The 19,146-nt window shown below is 34.1% G+C and overlaps 1 protein-coding gene across 2 annotated transcripts; it reads right to left on the bottom strand.

Moving 5' to 3' along the window:
* Positions 1–5,402: 5,402 nt before the first annotated feature.
* LOC120339702 (mitochondria-eating protein-like) lies at positions 5,403–13,672 on the bottom strand. Of its 2 annotated transcripts, XM_039407887.2 has the most exons (12): positions 13,480–13,672; positions 13,177–13,398; positions 12,135–12,220; positions 11,512–11,607; positions 11,198–11,332; positions 10,838–10,885; positions 10,196–10,325; positions 9,825–10,049; positions 8,903–9,078; positions 7,692–7,812; positions 6,991–7,062; positions 5,403–6,561 (listed from the first exon to the last, which is right to left on the bottom strand). In XM_039407887.2, the coding sequence occupies exons 1-12, from the start codon at positions 13,564–13,566 to the stop codon at positions 6,520–6,522; spliced, it is 1,440 nt and encodes a 479-aa protein (XP_039263821.2). In that variant the 5' UTR covers positions 13,567–13,672; the 3' UTR covers positions 5,403–6,519. The 2 variants fall into 2 exon arrangements, with proteins under 2 accessions (XP_039263821.2, XP_039263822.2); XM_039407888.2 differs by lacking the exon at positions 11,512–11,607.
* Positions 13,673–19,146: the final 5,474 nt, after the last annotated feature.

The following is a 19,146-nucleotide window of genomic DNA, read 5'->3' on the forward strand; positions in this document are numbered from 1 at the left end:
AAAGTTGACCAGCTGCTTCTCTTGCTTTTATAAAATACTGATCAGTTTTTAAATATACCTATATGATATACAATGAAGTTTGATGAATTGATGTTGCATTTTACTCTAGGGTGAATGTGCGTAGGCAACCTTACTATGTGTAGAAATTATGCTTCTCGAACTATACTAGAAAGAAAATCTTCCCTAAAAATACTTGTCTAATTATGATTACACATAACTGAATCTTGTGTTAACCACTGTGAACACAATTAGCTGTGCTGCATGTACGCATATTATGCTGATCTTTATCGGGATGAAATCAATACCATGCTTCTAGCAGACCGATAAAATCGCTACAAGGGTTAAAAAAAGAGCATTAGCTTTAATATTCTTCACCATATATATCAGCATTATACATTAACTATTCAATAATTCATGAAAGTAAAATGGTATGAATAATGAAGGTCACAACACTATATGTCTTCTCTTTTGTCAAAACTTATTGAAGTCCATGATGAAGTCTATCACTATGAAGGAGAAATTTGTCTGGATTATGAAACATAATATACCTTTTATATTCCAAATTCTTTGACATTGTATGAGATAACTCTGATGGTAATATTATTATTATAGTCACAACACACAATACACCTTTTTTGTGGATTAATAGATATCAATGTCTATAATATAATACAGATGTCAGCATAGATATTTGAAATCATAAATACAGGGTTTCATGAAGTCCCTTTACAATTTCAATGTTGTTTTTTAATCAGTAATTGTTAAAGTATTTTTACTTTATTCAATACATCTGTGGAGGCCAAAACAATATACGGTATCGATATATTCCTTTTGCAATTAAAAAATTTAAAAGACTTTATGGACCACCTATCCTATATATCAATTGGTAATGGCTATTGTTTAGAAATCGCTGCTATAAGTAGAGGTAGAAAAAAAAATTGGCACAAGTAAAATGAATACGCTCAACTAGAATAAAAACATTTCCCTCCATATAGAAATATGAACTCCTGCTAAAATTAACTGTATGTCACATTTTTAATCAAACGTTTGCAATGATTATACTGTAAAATATGAAATAGAGGATGAATATGAGCTTAAAAAATTAGATGAATATACATCTGAAAAAATTAGATATGGGCATTTTAACACCAATAGTGTTAGCTGTGATTAAGGTATGTGATTAAATCCATATTGATTACCACTACCGGCTTTAGCTTACATATGGCAAGGAAGTATTATCACCGCTTAGAATCACAAATCATGTTAGAAAATTGATCCATTGAATTGTAAGTCAAATCTAATAAAAAAGAAGGATGTACCAATGAAGCAGATGTATAGAATATAATATTAAATAATTTACACCAATCACTTCAGAATTATTACAGAGATATCAAAGCATTTAAAAGCCAAATCATGAAGTAGTACCTGGTGTTGAAGAAAGATAAATATTCAGTTATACTGAATCTTTCTAATATAATACATTTTAATAAAGAATGGGTTTGAAGCAATCAAGGAACATGAAAGTATAAATTTATACAGTATGATATGATTATAAGTTTATTTCGAAGGCATTATCAGCATAACATGACATGATTAGGCCCTCAACAACAAAATTTGATCGATAACTTGATTGATAAAATATGACAGAGACAGAGAGACTCAGATTATGATAAGCTTCAAAAAATTCATAACACATTATATTAAAATGCTCTTTACATCTTACATTCGGCCTTATAAATTTTTATAAAATGTCTTAAAGAAAATTAGAATCAAATTGATCCAAAAATAAATTTCCATAGGTTTGAAAGATCAGAGAAACTATTCTTGTACATTCGATTGCAAATTTATTTTCCAATTTATTACTGAATTTTGTTGATACAAAGCAATTAGAAAGTAAACCATCAAATTTTTGTCAATCCTATCATGGATTTTTTTTTCATTTTCTTAATACTCTCTCAATCCACCTCTCAAACCTAAAGCCAAAACAAGATGTGCACCAGTGATTAGGAATTTGATGCATCTTTTTTATATTGGGGCCATAGTCATGTTTTCAAACTCACCATGGTTGCAGGTAATGTATAAATTTTAAATTCCTTGAAGCCAGGAATCAAATTTCAGACTTCGCAAGTATTCTCAACAAATAATTAAAAAAAGCTTAAATAATTCAAAGATTTTTTTCCTTAAATCGGATTATTTTTCCAGAGGAATTCAATGATGACGGTATAGAGGGTCTTACTACTTACTGAATAGAGCGCAGAAGAGAGGGAATGAGCACGGAACAGCGCAGAAGAGATGGAAACATTTTTCTTCATTATTTATTAGCGTCTGAAATTTTAAACAATTGGATAGGAAACAGTATACAGTGGTAGGGAATGATCACGAATTTATATCAATAATCTTCAACATCTTTAAATACCCCAACATGACGCACCCTAACCTGGTACACATACTGTGTTCAGGTTGTGCGTCATCTTGGTGCACATACTTCATGACGCACCCTAACCTGGTACACATACTGTGTTCAGGTTGTGCGCCATCTTGGTGCACATACTTCTGGAGTTCCAAAATTTTTTTGATTTTGCTTATTGGTGTGCTCATATTACGTCATGTGAGGTTATTTAAAGATGTTAAAGATTACTGATATAAACTCGTGATCATTCCCTACTACTGCATACTGTTTCCCATCAAATTGTTTAAAATTTCACGGACGCCAATGAATAATGAAAGAAAAATGTTTCCCTCTTTTCCGCGCTGTTTCGTGCTCTTCTGCGCTCTATTCAGTAAGTAGTAAGACCGCGTTTTGGATTGCGCTTCTTTGTAGTTTTTTGCGCAACCTCATTTTACCGTACTCTATTTTTTTTACCAATATTGAGGGACAACATATCTAGACGTTCCCGAAAGAAGGGGTGTTTGTTCATCGGTAAAATGGGATTCTTTGAAACGAGACAATGTTTCTTAATCTGTAAAGTGTGCTGTACTGAGGGGTGTGGATGCTCAATAAAACATTTATATTATAGTCTACTGGATCATAAAATTAACAAAATACCTTAAATTTACATATAGTTTGAACACTTTGAAGCAAAATGCAATGTGGCAAAAATTATCTTTTATAATAGGCCTACCCTATCCTATATATTATAATATCTATCCTATAATAAAAATTGAAATCCAATAGCCTACCTGAATCCGGGCTACCTTCATACTTTTGGCCTGCTCTATACTGTTTGCTATGGCTATGGGCAGTCTAACTAATACAAGAATGTCCCGATTGAGTCCCAGTATATATACTGTAACAAGCCAGATTCACAATATGTAACCACAACAAACAGGCAAACGTAACTCACAGACACTGAGCTTAAAAAAGCAACGTTAGGAAGAGCACCGCAGAGAATGTTTACCAAATCAAAACCAGGACAACGGTTGAACGAGGAGTCGGAATTAATATTCGGTTCACTTCGGAATGGCATATTATCGTAAGTACCGTAGTAGAAGTGGCAAACGGCCAAGCTAATTTTTTCTAGCAGTACAATTTAATAATATGTAAACTACGAGAAAAAAGATAAGCATGCAGTTTTACTTGGAGCGCGGGAACTAAAGCTGGTTATAAAGCAGCGACACCCAAAATTTTAATGCCCAACTGAAAAAAATCGTAGATTTAAATGTCGCACTACCGGTACTGTTAATGTCGGTGATGGTTTTGGTAGATTAAAGTACAGATGTGTACCGGTAACGGATAATAAGCAGTATTGGTAAAATTCCCTGAAGAACTTCGTCTTAAATCAATGTTTAGTTACCATAGTTTATTCATTACCCCAGCTATAAACATCAAACGAAATGATCCCCCTTTTGGCTACCGAATGGGGATCAAAATTATTCTTTATATGATTTGCGTTGACTTGCTTTGTTTGCTTAAGTTGATCTTTTACTATTGGTTTATAGTTGCATGGCATAATCGCTTATAAACTATAATACTGTTATACTATAATATATATTTTTAGACTTGCAAAATTTATCAGCCTAAAATCCTTTTTTCTTTGTATTTATTGTTGGTCGTTTTTCCTAATGATGATTTGTTTCACCCTATACAGTATACCAAACTTCCATCCACAAAAATAAATTCAATGAATTTTAAAATTCATTTGGTTAATTCCCATATCCTGTTTCTGATCAGATTATTGGACACGTAGTGGACATAACGATCGTTTCAATATTATGTTGTTGTTGTTCTTGTTGTTCTTGTTGTTGTTCTTGTTCTTTGACACGTTTTTAAAAAGTCGCTTTTCTCTTCGAATACTGGACCAATTGCTTTGAAATTTTCAGTGGTTGAAGATAAAATTTTTCTCCAGAAGGCTATTACTTTTTTTTCGCTATGACGTCATCAAAATCATTGCCATTGGGTGGCGCTACGTGTCCATATATTTGAGCATAGCTCTCTTGTTTCTGTATATAATTTATTTAGTCTTTTATATATATATATATATAACTCTACTAAGAGTTCATATTGTAACACAGAACCTGTCTCAATTTATTTATTAAAAACTAGCATTGGGTGGTAACTGACTCAGATGTCGTATCGTTATCACCATGTATCATCATGTTTTCTGGTTTGACGAAAAAATAAATTCTCTCTCTCTCTCTCACACTTATTTGCAATGAAATCTGAATTCGCACGGGATCACAATACTTGAACCGGGACCATTTAGTCAGAAAGGAAGCAGCAAAAGTATGAAATGTAAACTGCCAACCAATTCCAATGTTTCATATAAAGACTTGGCATTTAAATGATTTCAAATGTCACCAGCCTAAATGAAAAACGTGCCATTATCTGCGTACTGATTGTTCTAACAATGCTAAGAACAAAAAAGGTAACCGGGTTAAAAGTACGATATGGAAAATGCAAATAATGATGAATATAAAAAGAAGCGACAGATGAAGTGGACTAACAGAGACTGTACAGAAAAAAACAGCGTCCCAGTAAATAAACCCACGTCTGGGTGTAAATTGTCGGTTGCTCAAGCCTCTTGTGTGGTGTTTTATAACAAATTCCCAGCAAACATTTTTAAATGTATTTATACTTTTCTGAAGTAAAATGAGGATTTTAACTTGTGCGAATTTCACACTGTTGATGAAAATTTATGACTACTCTTACACCCTGGCTTAAACAGCAAGAAGTCTACAAATCCTTACTCATAATGTGTCTCGAATACCAAGACACATTATATCCACTGTAGCGAGTCAAGGATCATGATGGGAATATCATCTTAATTTTACGGATCCCTTAGCATCAGATTATAACAGCAAACTTAACAGTACATTAGCGTTTGGGGATGTAGATTGTAGACAAGACAGCTCACATTTTCATGTTTTCACACGACTATACCATCAAAATCAACACACCCATGTACAAGCATGCGAAGTTTACTCTATATTACATGCATATAATTCATAATAACATAGAAAAATATAAGAAATATTCTGTTTTCCTCAGTACAAAACAAACAGTAGGGATAGCATCGGTTGACCCGTCTAAAAATTGAGAACAGACAAAAAAAATTACAGTGAACAGTCTCGTTCTAGGACTACTTATCAATTATCAATACCTACTACCTATGTGCCTGTTACATATACATGCATAAAATGGGCAACTTCACAAGGTTTAGCTATTGCACGGCTTTATACAGTGCAGAATCGTTAGTGTCAGGTACATTGTTTAAACCAATCGGTAAACGATGAGCAGTGAGTATCGTAGGCTTGAAAAAAATATAAAAAACTTGTAAAACAAAACAACACCTAATCTAAGTGCACTTTTCACAAAAGAGTGAGTCTGGATCTCCAGAAATATACGCACCAAGATGGCGCACAACCTGAACATAATATGCGTGTACCGGTTAGGATTCAGGTTGTGCGACATCTTGGTGCGCATACTTGTGAGTCTACTATATAAAAAGTATTTCTATTCATTGAATGTGAAATGAAGAATTGAAAAGTATCATAATATGCTGGCAAAAATTTCCTGAAATTGAAAAGTTAACATTTGGTAGATTTCTTGTTTTGAATGCACTAGCTTGATTTTTCTACGAATGGTAGCTCATTTGAATATAACGCAATGGTATAAACATTTTAAGTTCATAATTAAAACCAGAGACAGCAATGATAAAATTGTTTATCCTAAATACACTATTCGGTTTATTTTTTCACTCAGCTTGGAATAATTCTAATAAACTTGTTCTGTAAGCCCAAATATAGAAGTTATAAAATATAATGAAAAAACTAAAGCCCTCGAACAAATTCACATAAGTTGCCAAATCATACTTGATAACTGGAATGAATAATTGATTCTATCACTACTATAAAAAAAAATCTAAACATTCATAACATTTAAAAAGCATATTGGAAACAATAGCAAATAATATTCTATTTGAGAGGCATAATTTGGCACAAATTTTCACATGCGCCTTTATTAGTTCAACGATCAACTTTGGATTGATTATAATTCAGGGAATGAGTTTTCTTCTATTTTTAATATCTTCCTCTTGATGTACTTCGGCCTCTATCTCGACTCTGAATATAGAATTCAAGAATATTGTTCACAACACTAGGCAAACTTAATATAAAACAAGAGGGCAATGCTTGAATACATGAACAATAAGGTTGCGCATCAGTACTGGTAGACATTCACTGTAGCTGAGCAACAAGTTTGATGAAAAAGTGTTCCCATATTATATAAAAAGTGTTTCTATGAATTAAAATAAAACAGCAAATTTTGAGTGAAATATGGCGTCCACTATGACTCATCGAAACTTCGTAATAGCAGCATCGAAAAAAAAAGTAATAGCTTTCTAGCAGCTTCAACCATCTCCAAGTACTAAAAATTTAAAATCGATAAGACTAATCATAGTAGAGGGAAGAGACAACAATAACCCCAACAAAACCAGAATTCATCAATATGATTCATATGAACATTTCATGTTCTCTAATATATTCTCATACCAGACTGCTGCGTGACAGGCGAGAACTACTTCGGAGAGGGCTTGGAGATCTGCTTCTTCTGGGAGACGATAGCTAGGAATTTAATTTAATATTTCAAAAATTTCAGGTATATTAAAAATTGATAGCATTTTAGCATAGCATTTTAAAACCTCTTACAATTAAGACAATAATTTAAATGTTGAATAGTGAATCCAGCTTAAAGAATCCTATGTCTTAAACCAGTTTTTCCTGAACTATGGGTCGAAACCCAAAAGTGGGTCGCCTGAAAATCTTCCTGGGTCACCTATTTTTCCAACAAAGACTCAAAAATTACAGATTTAATTTTTTAGTAAATTCTAATGTTTATTTCATATTTGGTATTGAAGGGTTGCTCCATAAAAACACAACATGCCGTTCAGTATTTGAGCATATTCTTCGGTCGTGAGACTAGATATGGGTCACTTAAAAAAAGATTGAAAACCACTGTGCTAAACTACATTTTTTATTATGAAATGTTTGATATTTGATTCATTGAACATCATTAAAAATTTATTAAGAATCAGAATAGATAAGTGGCAAAGTAAGTGGATAGATAAGTGGAAAAAATTGTTTATACAGAATGTACTGATATATAACTAAAAACTAATACCACACATCTAATAAAATAGTATTTCGATAATTCTATATGCTAGAAAAACTGATTAATAAAAAATATCACTTACTGCACCACGTCTTGTGCAAGCTTCTCCTTTGATTAGAGGGCAATCACCTTCCATCAATGTTGGCCAGATATGATAAGCTACCAGCGGTGCACTGTACTCGCTATCATAACTGCGACGATATCTGAATGCAAAAAATAGTCAGACATTCACCGCTCATAATACCCACTATTGTGTTATGACATATACCAGGGATGGCAAACCTTTTTCAATGAATGGGTCAAAAAATATATTTTTATCGCGGAACAGAATAGAGTAGGTCACAGATATATATTCAATGTTTATGTCTATAGGAAACTTCCGAAACAAATCTTATCTTCTCTTGGTGTAGTTTTGGGCTTTATTTATGCAGCACTTCTATCAGGGACTTTTTATGGCTCTCGATTTTATGAAATTAGAGTACGAAAACACGCAGATGAGTTAACGAAAACGTTTAGGATGATGCGGCAAATTATTTTACGGTTCCAAAGGGTTTGGGGGAAATTCCATTCTGATAGTGTTATATTATCGATCAGCTTTCAACCACATTAGGGCATTTTGTACCGCCCCATTGTTATTTCAGATTTCTAAGTTTTCATTTCAAGTCTGAAAGATTTTGTTTTCTCAACCGCATTGTAGGCGAGATACTAATAAACTGCAAAGTAGCATCTGGTTCTCGTATAACCCCTAAAACAGTCTGCAAATGGACCTCCGAAAGAGACGAAATGTTGCGAGAAATAAACAGATCAATTGCATTGTTATGTCATAAACGATCTCAGAGCCAATAGCTGAATAATGTTACACAGCGATGCAGAGTGCAGACACGGCATCCAGATTAGGAGTTTTGAAAATTACCATACCGGCCCGAAAATTAACAATTTGAGTATGAGCGATCGCAGCCCTGGCTACCAAACTGACGGTGCAATATAATAGTTGAGTTATTGTTAAATTAATTTAAGGCCGGTTTGATCAATTTTTATCACTGTTATATAGCATTTTATTTTGTTCGTGCCTTGGCGGGTCACGAATAAAACGCGGTGGGTCAGTGGTTCGCCATCCCTGATATATACATACACATTTGGCTGCCATAAACCTGATTATTACCATATTTATACAATGATATAAATTTAATTTCAGTATAGAGAACATTAAACATTATGATCATTGTTGAAATATATCTCGTCCAATTTTAAACCATAGTGTAGAGAGCTAATATTATTTGTATAAATACTAACTTGGCATCAGAAAAAAGTTCTCCATCAGTAGCCAAAGGAACATCAAGAGGAGGTTCAAGAGCTTGCATTGCGTAAGCAACTCGACACACTTCACGAATAAAAGGGCTGAGAAGAGAGAAGTCACATTCCGGTGGGAAAGAAATTTTCGGATTCACATTCATTGAGCGAATGACACTCTGATAAAACAAAAATAAATCAAAAATTATTGTAGCAAGCCAACAGTAATTACTGTGCATAATAATTTTTATTATTGTATTCGACCAGAGTTATTCAAATGGCGGACCGAGGTACGAATCCAGATCTTCCAAGTATTCGATTCGGACCGCAACCTATATATTATTTTGGATCATTGGCCCACTTTGGATATGTGACGGTTACCTTTTGTTAAATGACTTTTACAGTATTAAAAGTTATTTTATAATTTGCTCATATTTGCACTGGACTATATAGGAAAAAACTGTAACATCATAACAAACAATGCAAATAGCGCTATCTTGATTAGCAAATAATCATTGGCTGCGCGAAAAGTGTGCATTTGGGGATGTCAAAATATAATTTCAGAAAAGACCAGACCCCAGTAACTTTGCAGTTTTGTGTACGAATCTTAGGTAAAAATAGTTGAGTAGCCCTGCACTAAGCTATGCTGATGTCACAAGTTAAATATATCAAATTCCTGAACCTCAGGTTAAGATAAAGGGAGTAAGCAAAAAATTTTCATCCTTATGAATTATATGTATATAAGAGTCTGCTTGTCAGAAGCCTTGTTACGATCAAGAGGAAATTCATGAAAAAGTGATACAACATTCAGTAGTACAGGTAGTTTTAGTGTTTTTCTTTTGGAATTGAATGTTTCATTAGTTCGTGAAAGCTTTTAAAAATAAGCAGCGCCATTAGTTCTGTTACATATACAATAACATCTTACATCAACGCTTGACTCAAGATCATGCAAGTCAAGGTTTCTGACGATGTAGTCATTAACTGCATCTTCCAATTCTCCTGGTCCGGTATGAATCGGAGAAAGGAGTCTGCGAGCACGAAGGCGGAATGAGCGGTAAGCCATCTTTGCAACATGGAAAGATTCGCATGTGGCAATAAAGAGGATTCTCTTTACCATTTCATCATCATCAACAAATCTTCGAAGACGATCCTATCAAAAATAAAAATATATATATAAAATGTGAAAGCAAATTAACAGGTATCGTCAATTTATAACAATCAAATGAAGTGAACCGAAATGACCCAAGAACATTCCGCTAGTTTTTACAATTTAAAATAGTTTGTATCATGACAAACCTGCATGTCCAATCTATCGATAGCATAGAGGTCGTTGAATCTAGCTACAAGTCTTGAGTGTCTGATAGAATTAGTCAATTCTGCATGAGTAGGTGAGATGAGTGGAGAAAGAGGAATTCTTCTTGAAGGACTGAAATAAGTATTGGTGGTTTACCTTGGAATCTCAAAATTTCACTACCATTATGTGGATTAAGATTTTCCTCATGAGTAAATAGAAAAATTGAAAACTATAGTAGATGAAAGTATGTATAATTCAATGAATACGTGTTTACTTAACTCAGTTAGAAAATCAATCATCTTTATACCAATAAAACTCAAACTTCCTTTGTATTATGAGCAAAGGACACAAAGGGCATACTTGAATATTTCTTTAGTATAGTCAATCATGCATGGTATATTGGAGACCTAATATAATTATGTATTTAACATTAAATCATGTATGATCCATGATTGATTGATTATAATGAAACACTGATAAGAAATTTACTTGAATAGAAGCCCAAATTTTAGGTCTCCACCAGAACAAAGGAAACTAGTTTTATTTCTGTTATTTTGACTTTGTTGCGAGTCAGATTTAGCTGGTTAGGACTTTTGGTCGCTTCAATAGAAGAACAAGTCATTGTTAGTAATTGTTATTTTTACCTTGGTGATCTTGCTCTTGATGGGCTAACACTTCTTGCTCTGCGTAAACTAAAAACAAATAAAGAAATTGTACTTTAAATTGCAAAAAGTATCATTGATATGGGAAAAACAGCACAATGCTTGCTTATTTAACATTGGACAGGTCGAACACAACATGAAAATACTGTTGGGATAAAATAATGTTTTTGTAATATCATCAAACACTGTTGTTTATCTCATGTACTACTTTTGGAGGGTGCTTTTCTATAAAAGTTAAGTAAACAAAAATATCCCATGTTGCAATTATTTAAAGTCAATAAAATCTAGCCTGACCCAATTTTTACCAAATTAATAAGTATTTTTTAAAAAATAAAAAATGACCTGTTTTGTAGGATTTCCTTTTCACCCCTCAAGTTTGAAATTTCATCACGAAGAAATCGAACTTGTCTCTCAAAATCACCTAATTCATCAACTTGTCTTTTGTATTTCTTTGATTCCTCTCTGGATAGACGGAGACTGACAAAAAAAATGAAATATGAATAATTGGGTGACACATTTAAAGTATGAAAGGGTAGAATAGCACTTTGTACGAAATGATCCTTCCTATAAAGCAAATAGATAAAAATTCACTACATCAAAATTATACATTTGTTAAAAAAAAACACTACAAATCAAATCAAAATAAATCAACATACTCAGCTCTCAGATTAACTATTTCTTCTTCCGTCGCAAGTAAAGTTCCTCCGGATTCTACTTTTGTTTGTTCAAGTTCGGCTTCACTTGAATTTAATCTGGTTAGTAAACAACATGCACATGCCAACTAAGTGGGTTAAATTCAAAACAAAAAATGAAAACACAAATTCAAAATATCAACAAATGTAGGAGTGTTTTATTCATATTGATACAGAATATCTGAAACAGACTTAAATCAATGAAATTTACAAAATTGAATATTTCCTTCTTCACTAACTCTGCAAGATTGAATGTCTGGTGATTTTACATATGATGCTTATTAATGCATTTTGCTCTCAAAAAGGCCGTATATAAGCATCCACTGATATCTAATAATATATAAAGAACTACTTTTATTTGCCTTCGCATTTTATTGCACCCTGGGTGGGGTGTATGAGATATGAATCCTAGATGTGTAATCTGTGATTTGACACATAATATAATAGAAAGTACATTGACAATCAAATGTGAGAAATTCCAGTTTGCTAAACTGGTGTTTTCGTTAATTTGAACTAGTGCAAACTCTATTCATTGAAACCAGTATTAATTAAAATTACTATCAAAAAATAATCACGGCAGTACTTACTTATCCACAGTGTTGTCCAAGTCGTCTTTCGAGAGTCTCAATTCAGCTTCAAGTTGTGCAATCTTGCGATCTTTTTCCACAGATTCCTAGAATTATACACAAAATAGAAGTTAAAATAAACTCTTAAGTGAAAATTGAAAAAAAAAATGAAGCATGGGGACTGTCATGCGGCAAATTGAGATTGCACAATAAAATAATAGACAAAAAAAAGATTATTTTTAATATATAGGCCTATATCACATTTTATCCCATTGTTCAACAATAGTTCATATATAAATTCCCAGCATTATTATTCACAATTACATAAAAATGCTTTATAGAATGACGTCGGCTCAATTTATAATGAGCTTGTACAATTTTGACCAAATATTGACAGTATAGTATTGCAAAGCTACAAACTTTGTCCTGAGTAAATAAAGTAGACCAGTGGTTTTGTTAAATTGTTACACGCCACGTCTCACTTCCAAAGAAAAGTAAATATTGTCGGTAGGAAATATGCCATCTGACTAAGACGTCTGTAAAGTGATTTGCGATTCACCGCGTCCTTACTATTTACAGAGTGATGAAATTTAGCCTTAAAAGGGTTGAAAGTAGATAAACATCATTGTTGCTGACGAAGATGGTTTCATAAAAAAATCATGGTCATTTGACGTAAATTTATATATTGATGTATGAGTAACAATAGAAAAAAATTTTGATTCATGAAACTATGTGTGTATATAACTTTTATAACTATAACTGCTGGAATTGATAATCACAGATAAAGGAGTGCTGCTAATTTATACATAAAGCTCGAAAACTTAAAGTACATGGACAAAAACCCTGATAAATTTAGGATTTTAAGATAAGAAGGGCTGGAATAGTATGCAGTATCAAAAAAATACTAAAATTTCCTTGTTTCAAATCCAATTAGCAAGATGAGAATTAGGAAAACAAATATCTGCCTGAAGTGTTACTGATTCTATTGCCAAACAGCTAAATTATTCATCAAAATCAGTTTTAAACATAATACAGAAGATTCATAATGCAAATAAATCATTACCTGCAACAATGACAGACTTGTGTCAGAAGTGACACCAGCACTCGATGCAGTGAATCCACTTCCAAGCCAAGGCAACAGTCTACTTTTTAAAGTATCAACTCCACCATAAGTACCACCTTCTGAAGCAGTCAGACTCATTGCAGTAAAAAGCTGTCCCTGCACTTTCGAAGTCAATTCGATAAGCTCGCATATTCGCCCCAAATTAGAATCACATGTGTTCAACTGAAATGTGTTAAAATTGATAAGAATTTGTAAAATTAGGAAACAATTAATAGTATTTGAAATAAGAAATTGAATACTAACGTTATAGTTTCTTCTTAAGTTGTCCAGTTTTTCTTGCAAAACTGTGTAAGAAGATCCATTGGCTAATCGCCTAATCGTGTCCGACATTATGAAGAAGACAGGTCGCAATTTTCAGCAAGTCAAAAATAAGTGAAAAGAAAGTAGTAAATGAAATGTGAAAGGAGTCCCTACGTCTGCTAAACTATCACCAACTGTAAACCAATAGTAATTAATTAAAAATTTGAATACACTTTTATAAAAACCTACCACTAATCTTTGGTGATACTTTTTTTTTTGATTATGAAAAAATCAAAGACCTAAATGAAGGAATTGGTTTGAAAAACTAATGCAAAATCAAACCTCCAAAATTTTGTCTTTGCAATTTCACAAATGGTTATTACAAATATTAGATAGATCTTGATACTTTTCCTGAATACGTAAATTTATTTTTATACACAGAACTAGCGTGTTAATGCTCAACTTGCAAACTTTCCACTGTTCCACCACAATTGCCTTCCATTTTGGACAATAATATATGATTTACAACAAACCATGCACCTGCTGGCCTTGGCTTTATGTAAATCTCTAAATGATGAGTCACTCCATTCTAGTTTTTGAAAACAGATCTTTTCAAAATCACCTAAAATTTATTTGTCACGAAGGACCTAAAGAGAGAACACCTGCGGAATTAATGAGTCTGCCTGTATAATCTGCACTATTTGTAATCATATATCATCCAGAATATATTTTAGCATTGTAATCGTCTCAAAGTTCATAAGTTAATTTAAAAGGGATGTTGTGCATTGTCTTACAGATATCATATTTCGACAATCAACAATACTAAAAATATGACAGTCGGATTGTACTATGATCTGAAGGGCAATGCGACCTTCACAGAAATAGCAGGCATAAATACTGTCAAGCCGTATAGAAGTGCAATATACCTCTATTGCGAAAAAGCTTCCAGCGATCTCACTCCATTTCAGACGATTTTGCCCGAGTTATCAAACAATCAATAGTAAAAGGCGGCGTTTAAAGAAAGGAATGCATTGTTTCTTTTTAGCGTCCTTTTAATCGTGCGCATAGTAAAGAGATGTCAACATAGTGTTCAATAGGCTTCCATGTAAGGCGAGAGCAATGTAAAATTACACCACAGAAAGTGGTTCACCTAAAGCGATACGAGCGGAGCCTATTCTTTCCTATCCTTTTTATCTCATTCACGACAATTTCGTGAAACCAGGGACGCCACGCATGCGCGCAACCGGCATTTCTAGATCCGCTCGAGTAAGCAATCGATTGTGCTAGCGTAACCAATGACAATTTAGGGATTTCAATAAGTGGGCAATCATAATATTAATCCAACTCGTAGTTGAATGGCCTAAGCTATGGCGAGTAGATTAATAAACTTATCATGTGCTTACGTACTACATTTATGAGTCACAAAAGAATGAGGTAGACTTGTGCGGACCTGCTAAAATAGCAGAGCTATCAAATATGTGATCGATGTTTTATTTATTGGTATTACATATATATTGCTGGAAATACTATCATTGTTATGATAAGTATGAACATTTTACCTAATACGTGTAAATATTTTCAATGGAAAATAGCATGCTTACACGAAGCCACCGCAACTAATTACCTTATCTGCATACCCTGATTGTCAGATATACCCGTCGCGCGATCGTGCTTTTGTGTTCGAAGTATGTAAATGGTCATTTTGTTGAATTCTCTTTAGTACTTAAAATCGTTACCAGTTAGATATAGTCCTGTACGAGTCATTTATACTGGTTCGATATAGTAATTGTGGAGAATAATGTACAATATCTCTTCCTATTTTTTGTGTTTCGGTAGTCATTATGGCAATTATACCATGACTAGTCCAGGAAAGTTGTACTGTATATATATCAAATGCTAGACGTAATCTGTGGATAGAACATAACTGGATGTCAAATACAAACTGACTTCAGATCCATTTATCACAGGTAAAAAGGAAACAATATGTCGTAAGAAATTGCAGAAAAGTATTTGCACACAGACTGAACATAAATCAAAAATATCAACGGCTATGAAACAAAAATGTTAGTAGAAATGCCATACCACGATTACAATCAATTTATTGACATTTAGGAAAAGTGCAGCGATCATAGCGAATATCGGGTAGCGTCAGTGGTTCTCTCTTACTCGTTTTTGAACCAAGCTATATGATATCCTGGCAGACGACCGCTGCATTGGACCCTGGTCGCAGGAAGATAAGGTACGCTCTAGTTGTGGCTTCATCCATCACCAGGTTCGTGTATTTTAACTAAAACTTTCAACTTCTTATTTCTTTTTCAAACTGACTACTGTGAAGCTAAAAATTTGTCCATGTTCAACCCGATCATATATATCAATTCATATTTAAACCAGTGATTTAGGACCTGAATTAAAAATTTCGTTTATATGAAATATGCTTACTACACGCATTTGTTTTAGTGAGATAGACTGGATAACAACAAACAGCACAAAATTGAGAATGTTTTGAAGCAGGAAATAGGAAGGCGTCGGTGACTTCATAATAACAACCAGGACCTACGCGATCCTAGATAATAGCAAAACCACCGAATCCGCGCGATATTAAACCTTCGAAACACGCGACACAAAAGCTGAGGCGAGAATTGGAGATGAAAGCTACGATTAGCACGCGTGACTTTGCCCAACGTGAATGAAATTTATATTCGCGATCAGTTGACTAATCTCAAATAATTTACTCATCTCAATTACATATTATGCACCAGAGGATACTTTGGACAAGTCAAAAATATCTGACCCATTCTTTTGCTCATTTTTTAGTATTTTAAGACCGAACCTACTTCGACGCAGTACCAATGAAAGGCTTCAGAAAAAGACGAACTTCGCAGACTATCTGACCAAGTTGCGCTGTTCATGTTTTGATGTTGTAAAATTCCGTCTTCACAATGGCTGTTGACACTTCGTCCATAGTACCAGTGGTTCCCAACCCCTTTTAAAAAGGACCCAATTTTTTATAAATGTAAATTTTTGTAAAATCTCGCGACACAAGGATATGCTCAAAAACTAAACGGCATGCAGTATTTTTATGCCCGCAAAATAAAATGACTAATATAAAACAATCACTTTTCTGAAACATCTATTTCCCAGAAATTAATTTAAAGTGAGAAGACATACGCGTGTTTGTGTGGCGTGGCTTTACTAAAGCAATAGGAGTGCGGTAAGTAATACTGTAATGGCCAGTCGTTCAACGTTTGAATAGAATTCCACCGTTACTTTATTTAAGTTACGGTGAAATGCTACCTAAATGCGTGAGGCTTTTCAATACTGCTAAAAAGCGCAAGTCATTTGACGTTTAAATAGCATTTCATCGTAACTTCGATACTGGTAATATTCGATTTCACTGAAGGTATTAGTCTTGGTTACAACGTGAGACTAACTCTATTTAGTCTTGCTCTATTACGCTGACAGATTTATAGGCGTATAATAGAGCAAACATGCTGTAGTCAGGCCTAATTTAACCATTAAGAATGATTTAAAACCGAAAGAGCACGTGCTTGGGACACCAAAAAAAGAAGGACCACAAAAGTTTTCATAGCCGAGTTTGCAATAGTGCTCCAGAGTTTAATGAAATGAATGGTCTAATTGGCCAGACAATTCAGACATCAATATTGGCTCGTTGAAATAAATTTTTTTTTTTTTTTCTCAAGTACCATCCTAAATATTTATAAGCATGAGATACTATTTTAAAAAAAATGTAAATTAATCATAATTTGGCCTTCAATCAGTAATCAATACTGAAACTTACTTCAAATTTCAGATAACACCGAACACCAGTTACATTTCTATTATTATATTTTATATATATGGCCCCTAAAGGCCATGATCCGGCGCTGCTCATAATACTTGGCTGACACGATAACCCCCGTGAAAAAATTCAACAAAATCGGTGCAACCGCTTTTAGATGGCACAGCTGGAGACACAAAACGACTGGGAATAAGAGTATCTATCCTAGGACGGAGATCGAAAAGTCTTGGGTCTTGGCTCTGTGAGTGTGCATACTTGAAAAATCACTGATACACATTGTATTGACGCCCTATTTGCTGCTTCAAGTCCGGCCTCAATCAACATTGCAGGTGAGAAATGCACGGCCAGGTCGCATACGAGGTCAGGTCGCATACCAAGCTATTTCATTTGTGAGGACCATTGAATAATGACGTCGCTACAGCTCACGAACTGAATTCAGACGTTAAATAGGTATATATTTGAAATGTTATGTTGAAGACACTATGGTATATTTATGTGTAAAATAAAAAATTTTTGTTGCAGGCAATGAACGTACGCTAATAACTCAAATAGATTGGATAGTAAGTTGAATTTAAAAACATTTTTGGAAAACCCAAGGCTGTGATAAAACGTCATTCAGTTTTCAATCTTGTTAACAAAATAAATTTGCAACAAGAATTATTAAGCCGATTGATAAAATGAATAAATATCAGTTTAGTAAATCTTTGATTTGGTAAAATTCTTGAACAAGCCATAAACCTTGCCGAATTGCCTAAGAGTACATTGCCTAATTACAAATCCGACACTGCGCACGGACAAATCGGCATTTCTGTGGTCACCCCAAATACATAACAACTGGTACACAAGAACCAAAGCTTGGTATCTACATTCCCTGCCAAACTCTAGGCATTGCTTTTCACAGCTTTCATTTTGCATCCTTGTTTGTGTCTGTAAATCTTACCCTGCTGTCCCTATTTAACAACACAGCTATTGTGATCGACCGCAACCCAACAAATGAAATTTCGTCCGATGCTCAATTAGGTGTAGAGATGGCTATGTGTTCCCAGCAGTCGTTGGTTCCCAGTCACCATTTGAATGGACTTCCCTGTAGATTTGACAGCAAGTTTCGTTTTAAGAGCAGCTACACAAGATGTGTACTGCCATTCAAGTAGCCTGTTTTTTGTATTAATGGGTTCAAATGTCTTCAATCAAAAAATGCTAATAAATGTGCCGAGAACTGTGTGAAGTTTTGTTATAAAAATTTTGACAAACTAAAAAGTATGACACGTTATAGTGTATAAGTACAGAAATGTAAATACAGTGCAGAAAGTCGAAATTAAAGAGACAAAAAGGCGAGACAGACTAATTTGGAGAACAGAGTCGGTGAAGGAAAGGACAATGGGCTAAGCACAATTAAAAAACAGTAAGTCAGCGTCCCAAGATATCCGCTATTGGGAAAAAATACTCACATTGGATTGACGTGAGCCGAGAGAATAGAAAATGTCGTTTGCTCCAGCCGTTTGCCAGAAGCGATTTAAGTGTTCGGAAGGAGTTCATGAAGTTATGGCCCTTATGGGCACCCGCTCGTAGACGTAGTCTGGATAACAGAAGTCAAAATAATTAGACTGTACAAAAACCAAAGTGCGTGTTACGCGTATGGCAATCTAAGGATCCATATAAAATTGAACAAAAAACGGAAACAGACTTTTTAAGCATCAAGAGTTCTAAAATGAGCAAATAGAGGAATTTATCGAAAAATGCTGGGTACCACTGAGTCGAGCATAGAACCCACGATAGTACCGGATGAACGTCTGGTCCGGACCGACATAACGTGTCGCTGCCCAATTAGCCTCGTCAGAGGTAGCCAAGTGTGACGTTGATAAAACCTTGTA

The sequence above is a fragment of the Styela clava genome, chromosome 9 (assembly GCF_964204865.1).
Source record: "Styela clava chromosome 9, kaStyClav1.hap1.2, whole genome shotgun sequence".
NCBI lineage: Eukaryota > Metazoa > Chordata > Ascidiacea > Stolidobranchia > Styelidae > Styela > Styela clava.

Excerpts from the sequence above, each read along its gene's own strand:
- LOC120339702 (XM_039407887.2), bottom strand. The coding sequence starts at position 13,566 with ATGTCGGACACGATTAGGCGATTAGCCAATGGATCTTCTTACACAGTT. Across the intron at positions 11,608-12,134 it reads TTGGACAACACTGTGGATAA|ATTAAATTCAAGTGAAGCCG; the intron begins GTAAGTACTGCC and ends TTTACTAACCAG. Across the intron at positions 10,326-10,837 it reads TCAAGAGCAAGATCACCAAG|TCCTTCAAGAAGAATTCCTC; the intron begins GTAAAAATAACA and ends TACTTATTTCAG.